The 21,283-nt window shown below is 32.0% G+C and overlaps 1 protein-coding gene and 1 long non-coding RNA gene across 2 annotated transcripts; both read left to right on the top strand.

The window, feature by feature from the left end:
• The first annotated feature begins 1,070 nt into the window (after nt 1–1,070).
• LOC146719940 (uncharacterized) lies at nt 1,071–12,241 on the top strand. Its single transcript, XM_085489378.1, has 5 exons — nt 1,071–1,190; nt 1,236–1,320; nt 5,427–5,768; nt 6,171–6,367; nt 6,473–12,241. The coding sequence occupies exons 1-5, from the start codon at nt 1,071–1,073 to the stop codon at nt 12,233–12,235; spliced, it is 6,507 nt and encodes a 2,168-aa protein (XP_085345504.1). The 3' UTR covers nt 12,236–12,241.
• Nucleotides 12,242–16,674: 4,433 nt separating this feature from the next.
• LOC146719939 (uncharacterized) lies at nt 16,675–19,342 on the top strand. Its single transcript, XR_014926298.1, has 2 exons — nt 16,675–17,697; nt 18,023–19,342. It is a non-coding gene; the product is annotated as an uncharacterized LOC146719939 (long non-coding RNA).
• The last annotated feature ends 1,941 nt before the right edge of the window (nt 19,343–21,283 follow it).

Here is a 21,283-nt window from a genome sequence, read left to right as displayed (position 1 = left end):
GTTTTGACTACAGTTACGTTCAATTTGGTGTTTCTAATAGTTATTCAATTTTGTGATTGAGTGGTTTTTACTGCAGTTTCTCAGAAGGGGATATAAAAATTTATATCAAGGTATGTTTGAGAAATATAAATTCTCTCTCTCTCTCTCTCTCTCTCTCTCTCTCTCCCCCCTCTCTCTCTCTCTCTCTTTGTCTCCGTCTCTCTCTCTTTCTATCTCTCTCTCTTTTTCTCTCTCCTTTTCTCCGTCTTTCTCACTCTCTCTCCGTCTCTCTCTCGGTCTCTCTCTTTCTCTGCGCCTCTCTCTCCATATCTCTCTCTCTCTCTCTCTCTCTCTCTCTCTCTCTCTCCCTCCCTCTCTCTCCGTCTCTCTCTAGAATGGTTCAAATCATATTTAAATAATAGGAAACAGCAAGTGCGTTTCAATCATACATGGTCTAAATTATTGACAACAGAATACGGAGTGCCACAAGGCTCGGTACTAGGACCTTTACTATTTATAATATATATAAATGATATAATCGAAGGCTGTCCAGAAGGGTGCAATATAAAATGTTTGCAGACGACACGCTTATATATGTAAGTGGAGAAAGTAGCACGGATATAGAGATAAAATTGAACACGGCTTTTAATATAATCGAACGTTGGATGAATATAAATAAGTTAAAAATGAACGCAAGTAAAACGAAGTATATGATAGTTAGAAGTATTCGAAAAGAATTGAGAGGTAATACTATTTTGAAATGTCTGGACGGAATTGAATATGATTTGAACCATTCTAGAGAGAGACGGAGAGAGAGGGGAGAGAGAGAGAGAGAGAGAGAGAGAGAGAGATATGGAGAGAGATGCTCAGAGAAAGAGAGAGAGCGTGTAGAGACTATGAAATATCTAGGTATAATTATCGATGACAGACTTCGATTTCAAGATCACTGTGATTATATGTTAAAGAAAATAGGTAAAAAAACGAGTTTCTTAAATAGAGTAGGTAATTACATATCAGTGTATACTAGATGCATTATATATAAGACAATCATAGCTCCTCATTTTGAGTATTGCGCGACGATATTAATAGGCATGGGGGAGACGCAGATAACCCAACTGCAGAAGGTACAAAACAGAGCTATGAGGATAATACTTCAATGTGATAGATACACCAAAGTGGAAGACATGCTAGAGGCGTTGCAATTTATGTCAGTAAGACAAAGATTACAATATAATATATGTATATTTATTTTCAAGATATTGAATAACCTGTTACCAATTCAGTTAAGAGATAAGTTACAAATAGTAGGGAACAAATGCGATAGGGAAACAAGACAAGCGGGTAATATCGAAATTCAATTTCGAAAAACAAGGAGTGCACAGAAAAGTTTGTTTTATGAAGGAAGTATATTGTATAACGTCCTGCCAGTAGAAATTAAAACTTGCGATAGGCTCGAATTATTTAAAAGAAGATTAAAAGCGCATATCTTACATATGTAAATGTTAAAACTGTATAAGAAAATAGCTGAGAAAGCTAAATAAAAGCTCATTAATCTCTCTCTCTCTCTCCCCTCTCTCTCCCTCTCTCTCTTTGTCTCCGTCTCTCTCTCCGTCTCTCTCTCTTTCTATCTCTCTCTCTTTTTCTCTCTCCTTTTCTCCGTCTTTTTCACTCTCTCTCCGTCTCTCTCTCGGTCTCTCTCTCTCTTTTTCTCTCTTTCTCTCCGTCTTTCTTTCTCTCTCTGTTTTTCTCCGTCTCTCTCTCTCTCTCTCTCTCTCTCGGTCTCTCTCTCTCTCTCAGTCTCTCTCTTTCCGTCTCTCTCTCCGTCTTTCTCTCTCTCTCTCTCTCGGTCTCTCTTTCTAATCTAATGAATACAATAATAACACTATGATAAAGCAATTTTAAAAATCTGCTTTCAAAAATTTTAAAATAAAAGAAAACACAGACACACAATACAGGAAATATATTATATATCATCTTTAGAAGAAATTTTTATATTACATTTTCCATCAACAATAGATTCGATCAACATCACTAATCCATATCGAATTAAAATTCATATAAAAATTTGCTGAATATTTTTGAGATATAGTATAATCATGATTATTTTTCACATTTAAAGCAGTTTAAACCAGTTTGTAAAAAATGCTACATGTAAATAATATTTATTATAAAACAAACAATAGAAATTTTTTTAATAGAATCATTTCAAATTAAAAATATAAAAAAACACATAAAGCATATTCATTACAAGAAAGTATTAGATTATACATTGCTTATATAGAATTGCAAAACAATTTTTGCTGATAAAAAAATTTTTTAATTATGTAGTGTGTAAAAAAAATCTTTTAAGTTACCGATGACATATCATATAAAGAATATATAAATCATAAATTAATGCAGAATATATATATTTTTAAGCAAAAGTCGAGAACGGCCTATACTTAATATAATCAATAATATAATGATCAGTTGAAAACAATTATTAAAGTAAATGCAGAAGACCTAACACGTTATAATTTTACTTCTCCAAAAATATGAAATTATACAAATAATATAAATGCATAAAATTTATTATTGAATTTATTGAATTAGATTAAATATTAAATTTTTCTATATTCGGGTTCTATTATTTGAAGTAATGATAATTTAAAGAACATAGAGCAAAAATTGAGAAATTGAATACTTATATACATTTTTATAAAATTAAATATTAAATATTTTCAGTTAATTATTAAAAATGTTATAATAAATTCAAACACATTTTTTCATCTTATCAAAATTATATTCTGCTATAAAATGTTCCTAAAATTTCAATATAAATTATACTTTATTTTTATTTTTTTTAATATATTTACATAGGAGGAAATATAGGCCTAATATAATACTTAATTACGAAATTACGAAGTCTGTCAAAATAAAATATTTTTTAATGAATAAATTTTTTTCATTTTCTTACAGGAAATAAGTATTACGTTTGTGTACTGTGTATAATTATTAAGTTTATATCAATTTTATCTTTTTAAATTTTAATTTATTGCTCTTCATGTTCATTAATAAATTCTCTCTCTCTCTCTCTCTCTCTCTCTCTCTCTCTCCCCCCCCCCCTATGTCTCTCTCTTTCTCTCTCTCCCCTCTCTCTCTGTCTCTCTCTTTCTCTCCGTCTCTCTCTCCGTCTCTCTTTCTCTCTCTTTTTCTCTCTCCTTCTCTCCGTCTTTCTCACTCTCTCTCCGTCTCTCTCTCGGTCTCTCTCTTTCTCTGCGCCTCTCTCTCCATATCTCTCTCTTTCTCTCTTTACCCTCTTTCTCTCTGTCTCTCTCTTTGTCTCCGTCTCTCTCTCTCTCTCTCTTTCTCTCGGTGTCTCTCTCTCTCTCTTAGTCTCTCTCTTTCCGTCTCTCTCACTGTCTCCCTCTCTCCCTCTATGTCTCTCTCTCTTTCTCTCTCGGTCTCTCTCTCTCTCTCTCTCCGTCTCTCTCTCTCTCTCTTTCTCTCTTTCTCTTTTCTCTTCGTCTCTCGCTCTCTCTTTCCGTCTCTCTCACGGTCTCTGTCTCTCTCTCTCTCTCCGTCTTTCTCTCCGTTTCTCTCTCTCTCTCTCTCTCTCTTTCCGTCTTTCTCACTCTCTCTTTCCGTCTCTCTCACTGTCTCTCTCCCTTTTTGTCTCTCTCTCCGTCTTTCTCTCCGTCTCTCTCTCTCTCTCTCTCTCTCTCTCTCCCCGTCTCTCCGTTTCTCTCTCTCTTTCTCTCTTTCCCTCTCCGTCTCTTTCTCGGTCTCTCTCTTTTCATAAATCATAAATCGTTCGTCACATTTGATTTTTTTATATAATTTTTTGTGTTACAATATATGAGTCATATGTTTAATTAATTGTTGTTTGTAAAAGATTTCTATGACAAAAATGATGTAATAAAATAATCATAATAAAAGATTTTATAGTATAAAGGTTTTTATTTGTCGTAATTTTTGATATCATTATTTTTTTTAGAAATATTTAATCATTTTGTACAATAAAAATATATTTTATAAAATTAAAATGACATTTTTTATAGCATTTTTTTTATAGTATTTTAAAAAGATTGTTTTTTTGTATAACACTTTTTCACATGAGCACGTAAACTTGTCGCCTTTTTTTACCTTTTTTTATAAAAGGTAAGTTTTTTATGGTTTTAGAAGACGTGCAAGAAGATCAAAAGAAAAAAAGAAGAAAAAAAGATCAATAAGAAGAAAAGAAGATCAAGAAAGAAGAAACGAAGAGCGAGAAAGAAGAAAAGAAGATAAAGAAAGAAGAAAAGAAAAAAATTATAAGGCTGCTGTGCGCCTGTTGTGTTTTTCAAAAAACGGCTGCTGTGCGCCTAAAAATAAATGGCTGCTGTGCGCCCATACAAGGCTGCTGTGCGCCTAAAAGTAGTGGCTGCTTTGCGCCTATAAAGAGTGGCTGCTGTGCGCCTATAAAAAGTGGCTGCTGTGCGCCCATACAAGGCTGCTGTGCGCCTATGAAAAGGAGCTGCTGTGCGCCTTTAAAGAGTGGCTGTTTTGCACCGATAAAGAGTGGCTGCTTTGCGCCGATAAATTATTACATATTTAAAAAAATATATATATATATATAATAAAAATGTCTATAAAGACAAAAATATATAGAATTTTATCTCCTGAGGATAAAAATATAATTGTTCGAGGTGAATGGTTAACTGATAAACATATGGAACATTTTGATTATTTATTACAAAATTTTTCGGATTATAGACCTGTCGAAACATGGCGATTACAACTTCTTGATACGATTCAGCCTATGCCAATTGATAAAAAACATATACAAATATTACATAGTTCGTCAGGTCCATCAGATGGACATTGGGTGTGCAGTTACTATGATACAAAAAATATATTTATTTATGATTCATTAAATAATAAAAAATTGCATAGACATCATGAACAATTCTTGAAAAGATTATTTCCAACATATAACTTCGAAAAAAATTCTATCCAATTTCCTACTGTACAATACCAACCAAACAGTAGCGATTGCGGAGTTTTTGCAATAGCCTTTGCAATTTCATTGTTATTCAATATTAAACCCGAAAAAATAAAATATGATCATAGTTTAATGCGTTTGCATTTAATTAAGATTTTTGAATCTAATGTTATTGAGCATTTTCCACAAAATCCACAATATGCTTCTCAAAAGGTGCTTCCATTAGCAGTAATAAAAGCAAGAGAGATTGAAGCATCTCGTAAACGTACTATACGTCAATATAAGACGGAACGACAATATTTGAATCGGTTAGAAGAGCAACGTCATATTTACCAACTTGAAAAAGAGTTAATTAATAATCAATTTCAATTAACAGAAAATAATTCAAATAATTTAATGAAAACAAACAATGATATTTATGAAGAAACTAAGAAGCATGCCTTGGAAAATCATTGTGTAAATAAACGTGCACGCTATTCACAAGATTTAGAACAAAATCAGGCTAAACAACATGATTTTTATGAGCAAGATTCGAAGAATAATTGCATTGAACAGCACGATCTGTATAAACAGAGCTTAGAAGATATACGCGCTAAACGACGTGATTGTTATAAACAAAATATAGAAGACATTTGCGCTAAACAGCGCAATCGATATAGACGAAATTTAAAAGATAATCGCGCTAAACAGTGTAATCGTTATAAACAAAATTTAGAAGACAATCGCGCTAAAAAGCGTAATCGATATCAACGTAACTTAGAAGATGAACGCATTAAAGTTCGATATCGATATGAACAAGATTTAGAAAATAAACGCGCACAAAAGCGTATGCGTTATTCGAAAAACTTTGAATATGAACGAGATAGACAAAAAAGATTGGATTCTAATCGCAAATGGCTTTATAATAAGCGATATTATCAGACAAAAAGACAAAAAATCAAAACAAAATCTACATTTGAAATAAAAACTTTTAATATTGCTAAACAAATTACTAAAAAGTATAAACAATTCTGTTCGAAGAATACCATAAAACTTCGTAATTGTTCAGAAATATTTATAAAAAATATTATTGAAAAAATCAATATTAAAGGTTATATTGAGAAACGATTAGAAGCAGAAAAAATTGTACGTTGGTGCATGTGTATTAGGAAAAATTATATTCGCAATATATACAAAATGTTAAGTTTGATTAAAAAGAAATCAGAAGTGTATTTGACTCTTGTCGCAGATTGTTCTACAATCGAAGACAAATTAACTGCGCTATGTGGCGAATCTAGACATACAGCCTCATCTGAAAATTATTTTATTGAGTCTACATATCATCATGATGTAAATCCATTGAAAACTTTGATAATGAATGAAAAAGGAAAAGTAGTAAACATATTACCATTAACAACAGAACAAGCTAAAAAATCTTGGTCGTGTAATATTTCAGACTATAAAACTAACAATCCACTTTTAATTGACCGTTCTCATAAGTCTCTTAAAACCATAAATACATGTACCTTAAACAATGAACCAAAACTGATGTGTAATACTGCAAGCTGTAAAATTAACGATCCGCTTTTAATTGATCGTTATCAGAATTTTCTTGAAACCGTAAATACATGTACTTTAAAAAATGTACCAAAACTTATGCAAAATATTCATAAATGTACAATGAAAATTTCAAATGAGAAATTGGGTCATACGCGTAGCTGTTATATTAATATAACACTTTGCGAAGGAATGTTTCTTCCAGTTCAATTATTATCGCCTCATTTTCCAAAAGTAAGATATATAAAGCGTTTAATTTATCAACTTACATATTTTTATAGAAAGTTGGAAAATCTAGATGATGCTTTAAATAATGCTGATATGAATACTTTGAATGAAATTGTGACTTATGCACAGGAGAAAGTAGATATGTACAGACATCAACGGATTGATACAATTTTGAGTGATGATGATATTATGTTTAAATATCGTTTAGCATTTAAAGCATTGACTAAACGCACTGTGGACACACCACGACATGTTTGTGTATCATGCGAGAGATTGTGTTATAAAAAAAGTGTTTCTAAAGTCAATAGTCTACAGACACAAGTACATGTTAAAATTTGGAAAGATTTAATGACGTATGTACAACAACAAAAAGTTGATGCGCAATATATATGTAATTATTGTGCAGGCAAATTTAGTAAAGGCTTAATGCCTGCATACTGCGTCTTAAATAATCTCTTTACAAATCAGGTGCCTGAAGTAATATCATCTCTTAATACATTCGAAAAAATTCTTATACAGAGAGCTAAAGCGTTTCAAACTGTCCTTAAAATGGGAACTGTTATTAATAAAAAGTTGCCTCAAAGACAAATGGTATCAAAAGTTAAAGGTAGAACATTTCATTTACCACTTCCGTTACAGGAGACATTGAATAAATTATGTTCTAATACTGATCCAATAAATATTAATCATGAGTTATATATATTAGTTAGAGGTATCCCGACAAAATCAAAGATTATTTGGGAAGAGGTAGTTGATGTTAAAAAAGTATTTGACGCTTTAACGTGGTTAAAGCGCAACAATAATTTATATTCTCATATTATATTGCCAAATGATTACAATGATTTACGTTTACCAATATTAAAAAATTCAGAATTTCAAATAGAAGATGAGACAGAAGATAATGCAGAAATAGCTGATGATGAGACTGAATTATTAAATGAGACAGAAGGTAATGCAGAAGTAGCTGATGATGAGACTGAATTATTAAATGATCCGATAGAAGAGATAAAAAATGATATGTTAGAAGGTCAACGGAAAGCAATGTTGACTCAAGTGACTAATGCTGAAAACGATGGTTATTACGAACAATATACCATCTATCCCTTATATGAAAAGAAAGCAAATAAAACTGCGACAGTTTTATATCAAATGTTAAAAATTCATGACTTGCCTCTGAACAATCGTGAGCAACATTTAGATTTAATGTGTTTTCCAGATTTATATTCTTCTGGTATTAATGGACAACGTGAGATTAGACAAGTTAAACTTCATGATCATGAATTTATTAAATGTCGTTTGACATCTAAACATCCACAGTATAGATTAAATCTACAATATGTATTTTATTTATTGAACGATGCAAATATGCGTCAATTAAGTCGTGGAATTTTTCATAAAATGAATGTAACTAATCCGCGACTTCGTTATACAGCTGCAGAATACCTAGACGCAATGTCGAAAGAATTGTTGGAATCTAATTTGAGTACAATATTTGCCACACTTCGAAATACGGAGCAATATTGGTGTAAACCGAGAAATGATTTAAATTGTATGACGCAGCATTATGGACCTGCGACATGGTTTTTAACACTCAGTCCAAGTGAGTGGTTGTGGGAAGATTTAGGTGAATATATTCGTGAAGTAAATGAATGGCATGACGCTTCCTTAAGCGTTAGCGCACTCGTTGTTAGAGATCCAGTATCAACATCCAGGTTTCTCGATAATAAGTTTCGGGCAATGCTTGACTTTATTAGATCTAAAGATCATCCAATTGGAGAAGTAACGCACTATTTCTGGCGACGAGAATATCAAGGTAGAGGTATACAACATTTTCACTTAATAATTTGGATTAAAAATGCACCAATTTTCGGTGAATCTACTATTGAGGAAGTTTCCAAATTTATTTCACAACATATAAGCTGCACAATACCGGATCAAAATATTTCGCCATTGTTGTACAGACGTGTTGATACGCATCAGCGACATACACATAATGATTATTGTCTTCGTTCTAAAAAAGTAGGACGTAAAGTTATTCGTCGATGTCGTTTTGGATTTCCTCGTCCCGTTACTGAAACTTTGAATATCAGGGATGTGGCAACTTCGATAGCCGGTAGAAAACAATTGAAACATAAAAGTAGACTTTACGATCTTCCTCGAACAGATAATGAAGGTAACATAAATGACTATAATCCTGTTCTTCTTACTGCATGGGAAGGTAATATGGATATACAATTTATTGGTGAAAAATCATCGCTGCTAACCTGGTATGTTACTAAATATATGAATAAAGCGGGAAAAAGTGAATTATCTGAGAATATTCTTGATAGTAAGGATAACAAAAACAAATCATTAGCGAGTCATCTTTGGAATATTGCTTTGCGATTTACGAATAATAGAGAATGTGGAGCTCTCGAAGCTGCTGATACATTGTTAGGTATTCCTTTGTATGGAACTGATCGAAATACAACCATCAGATGGTTAGATGTTAATCAAATACGATATAGAAAATTAAAAAATCGTAAAGAAATTGAAGCTCTTGATCCTGAATCTACAGATATATTTTATCAATCTTTGACAGATGATCATTATCCACATAGACCAAACGAATTAGAAAATACGTCTCTTTATGAATTTGCACAGTGGTACGATATCTCAAAGATCAAACCGAAAAATAAGTTTATTGAATATTATAAAATAGGTAATGGTTGTTATCTTAAACGGCGACAGCGCGGATATCTTATTAATCATTTTAGATATAATGTTAATACACAGCCTGAAAATTATTTCTTTGCGTTATTGCTTATGTTTAAACCATGGCGAAAATTAGAGGATCTTAAAAATGAATGCGATACTTATACCGAATCGTTTCACAAAGTAAAACTGCATCTTGTAGAAGCATTGCAATATCATGAAAAATTAGAAGAATTGCAAAAAGCATTTGAAACTGCAAAACAGTTAGTTCAGCAATGTTTAGATGACGATTTGAAAAAAGAGCAGTCTCAGGATGATCCTGAAAATGCAATAGGTATTCAAAATATAGAGGCTGGTGAAGCAATGCAAGATTTTAAAGATCTTGGTGATAGAGCAATTCAAGAAATTGATGTATCTGACATGATAGTGAAATTAAATACGGATCAAAAACGAGTATTTGATAAAGTTACCAATGCTGTAGAGTCCGATAAATCAATATTACGATTATATGTTAGCGGAGAAGGTGGTACTGGAAAAAGTTTCTTAATCAAGACTATTAAATGCTGGATAAAACAAAATATCAACAAAGATACTGCTGTAACAGCACCTACTGGTATAGCAGCATTTAATATAGATGGTTTGACAATTCATAGATTGCTTCAATTACCTGTTGAACATGGTCAAACTCATAAGTATAAACAATTATCTGATTGTGTATTAAAAGTTTTACGAACAGATCTTAAAGATGTTATTCTTTTCGTAATTGATGAAGTGTCAATGATATCTAATTTGACTTTAATATATATTCATCTTAGATTATCTGAGATATTTGATACTAGTGATTGCGATGATGGTTGGTTTGGTCGAAAGCATATTCTTTTATTCGGAGACTTGCTTCAATTGCCTCCTGTACGCGAAGATCTTATCTTTACACATTTATCCGATAAAAAAATTGCTAATTATCTTGGTTCTTTAAATGCTGTTAATTTATGGATTACATTATTTGAATATGATGAATTGATAATCAATATGCGTCAGCAAGGAGATAATTCATACCGTGAATTATTGTCGCGAATTCGTATTGGTTTAGTGACAAAATCTGATTGTAAAATTCTAGAGAGTAGAAAAATATTTTTCAAAGCTGATTCTTTCGAATCTAGATTAAATGAATTATGTGATTTTATTAACAGTTTATCATCGGACACTGTTTGTTTATTTCCTACTTGTAATATGTGTGATGTCCTTAATAATGCAATGTTAAGTCGCATTACTTCCAAAGAAATATTATTAATTGCTGAAGATACGATTGATTGTACAACATATGTAAAAAAGAAAGTATTAAAAGTATTGTCAAATAACGATGATGATAGTTCTCGAACAGCTGGACTTTCAAAACAAATTACAATTAAAATTGGAGCAAAAGTTATGATTCGGCGTAACATCGATGCCAGTTTGGGTCTTGTAAACGGTACAATTGCTAAAGTAATTTCAATTGTACGAGAAACATCTACTGATGACGTAGAAAAGATTAAACTTCTTTTACCATCAGGTTTAGAATATGAAATTGAAAGAGTAACGGCTAAATTTCAGGTATTGGATAGAGCGTATGTGATTCGAAAACAATTTCCATTATCTTTAAGTTATGGCATCACTATTCATAAAAGCCAAGGATTAAGTTTGCAAAGTGTTGTTATGGATATTGGCAACTCTGTATTTAGTTGTGGTCAAATTTATGTTGCCTTGTCGCGAGTAACATCTCTAGAAGGAGTGAATTTAATAAACTTTGATCCTTCAGCAGTAATAGCTAACGAAAAAGCTATTATTGAATATAATCGTTTAAAACAGATATACAATCCGAAAGCAGAAATGATTGCTGTGTCAAAAGAACGTTGTCGTAAAGTAAAAGATGTTCCATGGGCGTTACCAAAAATAGTTACTTCTGTTCAAAAATCAAATTCAGATCGAAAAATTCAACATATGGTTTCAAATAAAAGAATTCAAAGCACTGCTTGGATCATACGTGGTTTTCAGAATACAGATAAGATTTCATGTTATGCAAATACAGTATTGCAATGTTTATTACATTTAAATATTATTAGGCAGCAGTTGATTAATTGCGATAAAACAGACATTTTACGTATATTAATGCATCGATATGAAAATGGAATGCGAAATCTAAATACATATGCAATACGGCAATGTTTAGGAGAATATTTTTCGAGTATGGTAAGACGAAACGCGTACGATTTTCTTACGGCACTTTGCGAAAAATATGATTGCATTACAAATTTGATACAACATCAAGTAACTTCTACCAAGCGATGCAAAACATGTGGTAATACAAAAACTATGGTTGAAAATAATATTGCTATTTCAATTTCCCTTGATAATTTAAAGAAAAAAAGTTGTAATCTTAATGAATTATTAAATTATACATTTTCACATTGGTTTCACTTACACAACGAATCATGTGAATATTGTACTGGAACTGATCAAATATTTAAAAATGAAGTAACATTAACAAGAGAAATAATTGTTATTCGTTTAATAATATTTTTAGCAAAAGATGGTAAATTAATAAAAGCAGAAAACAAATTTAATTTATGTGCTGTTCCAACAACTAAAGTATTAATAGCGGGACAATTGTACAAGACGATGAGTGCTATACTTTATGATAGTTCGTGCACCGATGAAGGTCATTATGTAAGCATATGTAGAGAAGGATTATCTAATATTTGGATCGAAATAGATGATGCAGAAGTAAAAAAGAGGCAGTGGCCTAGAGGTGCTAAAGATGTTTATATAATATTTTTACAAAAAATAGGTAATAAATAATACTAATTCGATATAAAATAAAGTAGTTATAAAATTATTCCTAAATAGATTTTTATAATATCAAGTTTATGACTATTACTATTTAATCATTTAATCTTGTATTTCGATCAGTCCTATATAAAAAAAGGTTTCGTAATATATTAGCAATTTCATGACAACGCTTTACATTCTGCATTATTCGTGAAGTTCAAAAAAATATTTTTTACTTAAAATACAAGATAGTTATTTTTATCTATAATAAGCAAAGAGGACCGTCGTATTTTGAAATAGTTTTATAGTCTGAAATATTACACGACCAAGATTTTTTAGCTTGTTCTGTTGTTAATGGTAATATGTTTACTACTTTTTTTTTACATTCATTATCAAAGGTTCCAATGGATTTACATCATGATGATATGTAGACTCAATAAAATAATTTTCAGATGAGGCTGTATGTCTAGATTCGCCACATAGCGCAGTTAATTTGTCTAAGATTGTAGATTGCGAATATAATTTTTCCTAATACATATGCACCAACGTACAATTTGTTTGGCTTCTAATCGTTTCTCAATATAACCTTTAATATTGATTTTTTCAATAATATTTTTTATAAATATTTCTGAAGTAAAAAAGAGACAGTGGCCTAGAGGTGCTAAAGATGTTTATATAATATTTTTAAAAAAATAGGTAATAAATAATACTAATTCGATATAAAATAAAGTAGTTATAAAATTCTTCCAAAATATATTTTTATAATATCAAGTTTATGACTATTACTATTTAATCATTTAATATTGTATTTCGATCAGTCCTATATAAAAAAAGGTTTCGTAATATATTAGCAATTTCATGACAACGCTTTACATTCTGCATTATTCGTTAAGTGCAAAAAAAATATTTTTTACTTAAAATACAAGATAGTTTTTTTATCTATATGAAGCAAAGAGGACCGTTATATTTTGAAATATGACGGGGGTGGTGGCGGGTTCTTTGCCTATTTATTTAAAGATGCTTATCATATACAAAAATGAATGATATAATCTCGAAAAACTCACCTTTAAAAAAAGGTAAAAAAAAGCGACCAGTTAAGGGCACGCCATTAACAAAAATTATCCGTTGCAAACCCATGTAGAATCCTATCCTATTGCAAACCCATGTAAAATCCTATTCTATTGCAAACCCATGTAGAATCCTATGAAAAATTAATCATTGCAAACCCATGTAGAATCCTAGGCAAAATTAACCATTGCAAACCCATGTAGAATCCTATGAAAAATTAACCATTGCAAACCCATGTAGAATTGTATTAAATATTATCCATTGCAAATTTATGTAGAATCCTACATTGCAAACCAATGTACAATAGAATTGTATGAAAAATTATCGATTATAAACTCATGTACAATCGTAACAAAAGTAATGAAATAAAAAAAAATTGCGCCAAGTAAAAGTAGAAACTTGTACCAGTGAAAATTAAAGTTGCAGACATATATAGAGTCGTATAATGAATCAGTAAAAATTTAAATTTGCAAATGTAGAATCGTACCATAAAAAAACGTATCTTTTAAAAAAAAGATAAACAAGATGTCAAGTCCATGCGCCATGTGAAAAAGTGTTAAACAAAAAAGTATTTTTAAATAAAAAAATCTATAAATTGACAAAAATTTATGTTCTAAAATTAATATCTCTACAAAAAGTAATGTCCAAAAATTGCGCGAATTAATAAACATTTTTATAAAAAATTAAAATTTAAAAATTTATGTAAATTTAAAATTAATATAAAATAAAAAAAAATAAAAAAATTTTAGTTAAAAAAACTGGGCGCGCTGCTAAGTTTCAAAATTACAATGCACCTTAAAGTAACATTAACATGTAGAATCCTATGAAAAATTAATCATTGCAAACCCATGTAGAATCCTAGGCAAAATTAACCATTGCAAACCCATGTAGAATCGTACCCATTGCAAACCTATGTGGAATCCTATGAAAAATTAACCATTGCAAACCCTTTTTAAATTCTATGAAAAATTAACCATTGTAAACCCATGTAGAATTGTATTAAAAATTATCCATTGCAAACTTATGTAGAATCCTACATTGCAAAGCCATGTACAATAGAATTGTATTAAAAATTAGAATTGTATAAAAACATTTTTATAAAAAATTAAAATTTAAAAACTTATGCAAATTTAAAATTAATATAAAATAAAAAGAAATAAAAAAATTTTAGTTAAAAAAATTTGGCGCGCTGCTAAATAATATTCTAATGATATTAAAATTAAATTGTTACTTTTAAACTCATTGCAGTTAAAATATGTTTTGTGTTTAAATTAATTAATGTTACTTTAAGGTGCATTGTAATTTTGAAACTTAGCAGCGCGCCCAGTTTTTTTAACTAAAATTTTTTTATTTCTTTTTATTTTATATTAATTTTAAATTCGCATAAATTTTTAAATTTTAATTTTTTATAGAAATGTTTATTTATTCGCGCAATTTTTGGACATTACTTTTTGTAGAGATATTAATTTTAGAACATAAATTTTTGTCAATTAATAGATTTTTTTATTTGAAAATACATTTTTGTTTATAACACTTTTTTACATGGCGCATAGACTTGGCATCTTGTTTATCTTTTTTTTAAAAGTTTCGTTTTTTTATGGTACGATTCTACATTTGCAAATTTAAATTTTTACTGATTCATTATACGACTCTATATATGTCTGCAACTTTAATTTCCACTGGTACATGTTTCTACTTTTACTTGGCGCAATTTTTTTTTATTTCATTACTTTTGTTACGATTGTACATGGGTTTATAATCGATAATTTTTCATACAATTCTATTGTACATTGGTTTGCAATGTAGGATTCTACATAAATTTGCAATGGATAATTTTTAATACAATTCTACATGGGTTTGCAATGGTTAATTTTTCATAGGATTCTACATGGGTTTGCAATGGTTAATTTTGCCTAGGATTCTACATGGGTTTGCAATGATTAATTTTTCATAGGATTCTACATGGGTTTGCAATAGAATAGGATTCTACATGGGTTTGCAATAGGATAGGATTCTACATGGGTTTGCAATGGATAATTTTTGTTAATGGCGTGCCCTTAACTGGTCGCTTTTTTTTTACCTTTTTTTAAAGGTTTTTTATTTTACATTAATGAATAATGTTGTTAAATTAACAAGAAATTTATTTTATAAAGTTGAATAGGGCATTTTAGTAGTGATATAAGGTGGGTTCTAACTCAGATCCTCTGAGCGGGGTGCGGGGCGAAGAGATATCTTGAGGGCGCGGGGGATGACGTCACGCTGGGCAGGGGTTTATGACTGTCCGAATTTAAAACGGAGCACTCCAAAATCCATAAAACTCATTTTTTTGGGCATTTTATTGTTCTGGCATACGGAAGGGAATTGAGATTTTAGCGCCAACGTTGCGACGAACTGTCAAAATGTTATTTATAGGCGGTACGAGTGTAACAGCGCTGACGTTCGGCAGCTTTGTATCCTCGCAGGAAAATCTCCCATAAACGAGAGAGAAACAACTTCCTTATTTTTTTTAATTGCAACACATTGGTGCCAACGTTTGGCTGCTCGAATTTCTAATTAAGAGCATTCTAAAATTCATAAAAAGACCTTTGTTTCACATTTTATGGGCATTTTATTGTTCTGACATACGGAAGGGAATTGAGATTTTAGCGCCAACGTTGCGACGAACTGTCAAAATGTTATTTATAGATGGTGCAAATGTAAAAGCGCTGACGTTCGGCAGCTTTGTATCCTCACGGAAAATCTCCTATAAACGGGAGAGAAACATCTTTTTTTTGGGGGGGGGGGGGGAAGGATACACCAATTGCTAAAAAAGGATACAGAATTAGATGAAATATATATAAGGAGAATGAGAGCGCGTCAAGCCATAGTACGATTTGAGAATGCATAGATGCAGTGGTGAAAAAGTTTAGTGATTACTTTCTTGCGTTAGTGGCATAATAGTGATTAAAAAAAAAAGAACATGGAAAACGCAGAGCATATTGAGCGCAATTTATTCGAGTGGTCTCGCCAAGTCGTCACCTTGGGCGAATTTTTTGAATGGTTGCAACAATGCGACGAATTTATCGCACAGCTTGAAGAATGCAACCGTGTCAAGCGTCCGCGACTCTCGATTGGACATAGACAATCTATGGTGGCTACAATAGTGCGACTCTAGGGTGTAAAGGTACGCTTGCAGAGACGATATATGTGTATTGGTGGTGAATAGGTGAATAGAGTGGCGGTGGCAATATCGACGGCAACAATAACGCGCAAAGACTCGTTTGGCGCGAAATCGATACGGCGTTCGAGAGTCGTATACTGACCGGTGCGGTAATTAATGCAGACTATATCGAACCGCAACAATTTTTGGAAAATGCTAAAGACATTGTAATTGAGAACGTGCAAAATGTGTTGCAGAGACACATCAGTGTAAAGGTGAACACTGTATTCAACGGCGAGTTTGTATCTGGTGATAACCGTGCCAATAAAAGTGTCAATACGAGAAACTTTGAACTCTTTTGCACGTCTGATTTACGCGAGTGGTACGAGCGCCGCGTTATCGAGCCCACGCTAGCATCGCTAGAAGAGTTTCAGGAACGGGATAGCGGTTGGGCATTGTCGCGAATAATCGAATTAACTGTGAATATAAATAAGTACAATCCAATGCGCGCGGGATGTCATATCAAATTACCGCGAGAAATTGTGACAAAGAAAGCGGTGGTTAATGTGCGATCAGCGGACAATGCGTGTTTTGCATGGTCAGTGGTGGCCGCTCTTTACTCTGCTGAAAGAAACACGGGTCGAGAATCCTCCTATCCGCATTACACAACAGTGCTGAATCTTCAGAACATTGAGTTTCTAGTGACTGTGAATAAAATTAAAAAGTTTGAACTTGCAAACAATATCTCCGTAAATGTGTACAACATCGAAAACAACATTGTCCCGCTACGTCTTTCAGAGAAAAAAAAGACAGACACGTCAATTTGCTGTACGTGCAAGACGAAAACAGCGTTGGACATTGTCACGTCCGGACGATGGTTCCTTTTCTCTTCCTACGCCTAGGCTAGGGAGAAAAGAAGGCGCTCTCTATTTTTTGCGGGTAAAGTCACTAGATTACAAAATAACGCAATTCATAAGATACATGCATCGACATATAGAATGGACTGAGCATTGCGATATGTAAACGCGCGCCTGCTTTAGAGTGAGAGGTACTACATCTGAGGCCTATGTTTGTCTCTCTTGCAAGCTTCTGATTTGTTATTTCGTCCCCCTCCAGAATTCTAGCAGTAACATAGCATTAAATTTTTGACACCTCACCTTCGCCTACTCGCTTTGGAATAACGTGAAACGTTTATCTTTATCTTTAAAAATTAAAAAATGGTTTTAAGGTGTTTTGTGTGCAAAATTACGTATGATAAAAATAAAAAGGATATACAGATGCATAAGTAAGTACATTAAAAGTATTTTTTATAGGACATTATTGTAACACATTCTTTAAACATATTGTTTTAAAGCTGTATATAATTATATTATATATACGTAACTTGCATAGTTTTGTTAAATATATATTAAAATTATATATTATATAATAAAATTAAGATATGTAATAGTATGTAATAAAAATTGTGTAAAGTAAAATTATAAAAAGTTAGGTTAGATTATGCGTTTTACAAATAAGAGATATTTAGAATATTATTTTAAATATTTTGTAATATAATAATAATTGAATTATACAATATAAAGCTAGTAATACATTATCATTATTTTCAGAGTTCCAGAAAAAGAACACATAAAGAAATTGTGGTTATCTGCATTAAACATCAAGCAGATTAGTCCAAATGCAAGAGTGTGTTCAAAATATTAATATAAATATAATATAAATTAAAGCAAATTTATTGTTTATTTATAAATATATTAAATATATTAAAACAAATTTTAAAATAAATTCTAAAAAAATCTATTGACTACACATTTCATAGAAAAATGCACATGGTCCGCAATTTTTTTAGACGGCCCTGCAAAAAGAGAGACAAACATAGGCCTCAGATGTAGTACTTCTCACTCTAAAGCAGGCGCGCGCTTACCCATCGCGATGCTCAGTCCATTCTATATGTCGATGGATACATGGGAGTCAAGATGGTGTCGAAAAGTGTAGATAGTGTATACATTGTGTAAATCATCTCTACTTTAAGTGCAGTCTTTATAACCTGTTATAATCTTCTTCGCACATGAAAAGAAATAAGAGGTATCAAGATGCTAGGTTGTTGTGTTAAAGACTGCAATAATTGCAGCGAAAGAGGATTTCGGTTATTTCGTGTTCCGAAAAATAAAGAAAGAAGACATGAATGGCTTCAATTAATTGGAAGAGATACTTTGCCAGAAAGGGCTGAAAAGAGTGACACAATGAGATGCAGTATCTAATGTGTCGTATAATATGCCGTGTATAATTATGCCGCGCAGATGCTGGGACCGCAGGGTTTATATACCCATCAAAATCGGAAAAAGTCTTTGTACTTTGCGCCCTTTGGTGGGGGTTCCTTCATAAACTGTATCTCGAGATCATCGGTGCAAGTGATATGTGTGGAAAAAAAAGGAGGAGAGCCAATGGAATGTCTAGGAGAGCAAGAGTTCCAAATAGAGGCAGAATTTATGACATGCATATGGGCTTCGGCGCGTAGGATATCGAGGCGATACGGTATGGGGAGAGGGTGGATAACGATTCGGCCAAGATACAGATTTCAAGAAGTGTCGAACAGTAGCGAGGGTTTTCGGCCGACAAAGAGCTGAGAATTAGGTCGCCTTAAAACTAACGGATATAAATTCAATCAACATGATTATTTTAAAGAGCGTATTTCAGAGAGTTCGCGCATAGATGTGCTTATTTCTTACGAACGTGGAATCATACAATTCATATAATTTATTTTATATTACTTAAAATTGAGGAATAAATTACAAGGTAGAAAATTGTCGCTAATATATAAGCGGGGCGCTGAGAATTTCTAAATTATACGATTACATTTCCACGATGTAGCGGCGAGAGTTCGGATTATATATTTCGATTACATGATACAATATATGCTCTTTCTCTTATATAGTTATATTTACGTAAACCTTACTGTAATTTATTTATTATAGATTAGATCTTAAAATCTTAAATTCTTGAAATTATTCAATAATTTAGAAGGTACAGTTTCGTGAATATAATTGACAAGTTAACGCCCGATAAAATGGCGTTTCTCATATTAGGCATAGCTAGAGATTTATGGAATCTTCATAATAACTTTATCAAGGCTAGAAGCCCCTTTTTTAAAGGTGGTTGAAGCATCTTATCAATCATTCAAGTATTTGAAATATTATAATTATTTTATATTATTATGTTATAATTCCATAAGTTCTATTGTTTCTTAATTTCGAACATGTTAGTGTCGCATCTATATGCGGTTCAGTTAGTCGTATGGTTGAAAGTATGCGCTTCGGTGTGGTCTAGTGACGCTGTCCGATTGGCTGAGCCGCTTAGTTAGAACTAGGAAGACCCTATATGTTAACGCGGTTAGTAAAATCGTCCCAATAATTATGAATAATGAATAATAGTAATATTGAGAATCACAATTGCATTTCTTAAGTAATTATTCAGAAGGATTTATAGCGCACAAAAATACGGTTTCGAAAAAATGACGGGATGTTACAACCATCGTCCGGACGTGACACACACCGTATTTTGACTTACCCCCACCACTGAAATTCTAAGAAATTCGGTCTCCTGGGTATGGATTCTGTAACTTTTTCTAAAGTGAAAATGTAAAAAGTGAAACATTTCCGCCAAATTTTTCACTTTTCACGTTTTCACTTTAGAAAAAGTTACAGAATCGATCAGAGGGTAGATTGTGTATCTTGGGTGAGTTGCTCACGAGGTAAAAATTACAAAAGTGAGGAAATTTATTAGAGTACCCACGGTTTCATTTGTCGATATCTAGTAAATCTTTTCACTTTTGTAATTTTCATCTCGTAAGCAAACTCACCCAAGATACACAATCGACCTCCTGGGTACTTATTACAGTTCTTTGGGTGAGTTTGCTCACGAGGTGAAAATCACAAAAGTGAGAGATTCACTAGGTTGTCTACGCTTCTATTGGTCAAAATCTAGTGAATCTCTCACTTTTGTGATTTTCATCTCGTGAGCAAACTCACCCAAATAACCGTAATAGGTACCCTAGGGGTCAATTGTGTAATTTTTTTTTAAAGTGAAAATGTGAAAAATGAAAAATTTTACTTTAGAAAAAGTTACACAATCGACGCCCTGGGTACTTATTACGGTTCTTTGGGTAAGTTTGCTCACGAGGTAAAAATCACAAAAGTGAGAGATTCACTAGGTTGTCTACGCTTCTATTGGTCAAAATCTATATATACTATTTATAGCATTTCAGTACAGTATACGTGACGTAAACTATAGCAAAGTACCCCAGCTCGTGCGACTCGCGGGATATCGAGAACCGTGCTTCTGGGGATTGTCTATTTGTGTCGATTTTTCTCACTTTTCGCACATTCATTTCACGTGAAGAAATACACGCGATTGGCTATGAGCAAGATGAAAATACGATATCCCTAGATTCACGGGAGCACAAACCATAGTGAACATTCCGTAAAGCGTATATGCATGCATATATGTTTCAGTGATACCTTTATCTTTATAACCTCTGCAGTTTGAACGGTGTGAATAAGAATGAATGTTACAGAGAAACAAAAAGAAATTATGTTAAATTTTATGAATAAACATTCGGATTTCGGTCGGGGCCGGATACATTTTTGAACATGCTTGAATAAAATTGACGCGACGTGTTATGAGAATTGATATAAAACAATACGTTAATAAAAAAGTAGTGTTTAAAAATCTTTTATTATAAACCCAGCAAACACCGATATATAATTGTTACATATCTATAATAAAACGGAATATAACAGATAATATAACGTGCACGTTACATGTAACATCCATGTTAGTTGTAATTTCCCACTCATAGATGTAACATTTTA

This window comes from Nylanderia fulva, unplaced genomic scaffold (genome assembly GCF_048542155.1).
Source record: "Nylanderia fulva isolate GAGA-0341 unplaced genomic scaffold, ASM4854215v1 Scaffold81, whole genome shotgun sequence".
Classification (NCBI taxonomy): domain Eukaryota; kingdom Metazoa; phylum Arthropoda; class Insecta; order Hymenoptera; family Formicidae; genus Nylanderia; species Nylanderia fulva.
Note: the sequence above shows the minus strand (reverse complement) of the source record. Positions and strands in the feature narration are given on the sequence as shown.

Bases quoted from the DNA above. Each gene is read 5' to 3' on its own strand.
- LOC146719940 (XM_085489378.1), top strand. From the start codon at position 1,071: ATGGGGGAGACGCAGATAACCCAACTGCAGAAGGTACAAAACAGAGCT. The intron at 1,191-1,235 runs GTAAGACAAAGA...TTTATTTTCAAG, and splicing joins AGGCGTTGCAATTTATGTCA to ATATTGAATAACCTGTTACC. The intron at 6,368-6,472 runs AATATTTCAGAC...CCAAAACTGATG, and splicing joins CTAAAAAATCTTGGTCGTGT to TGTAATACTGCAAGCTGTAA.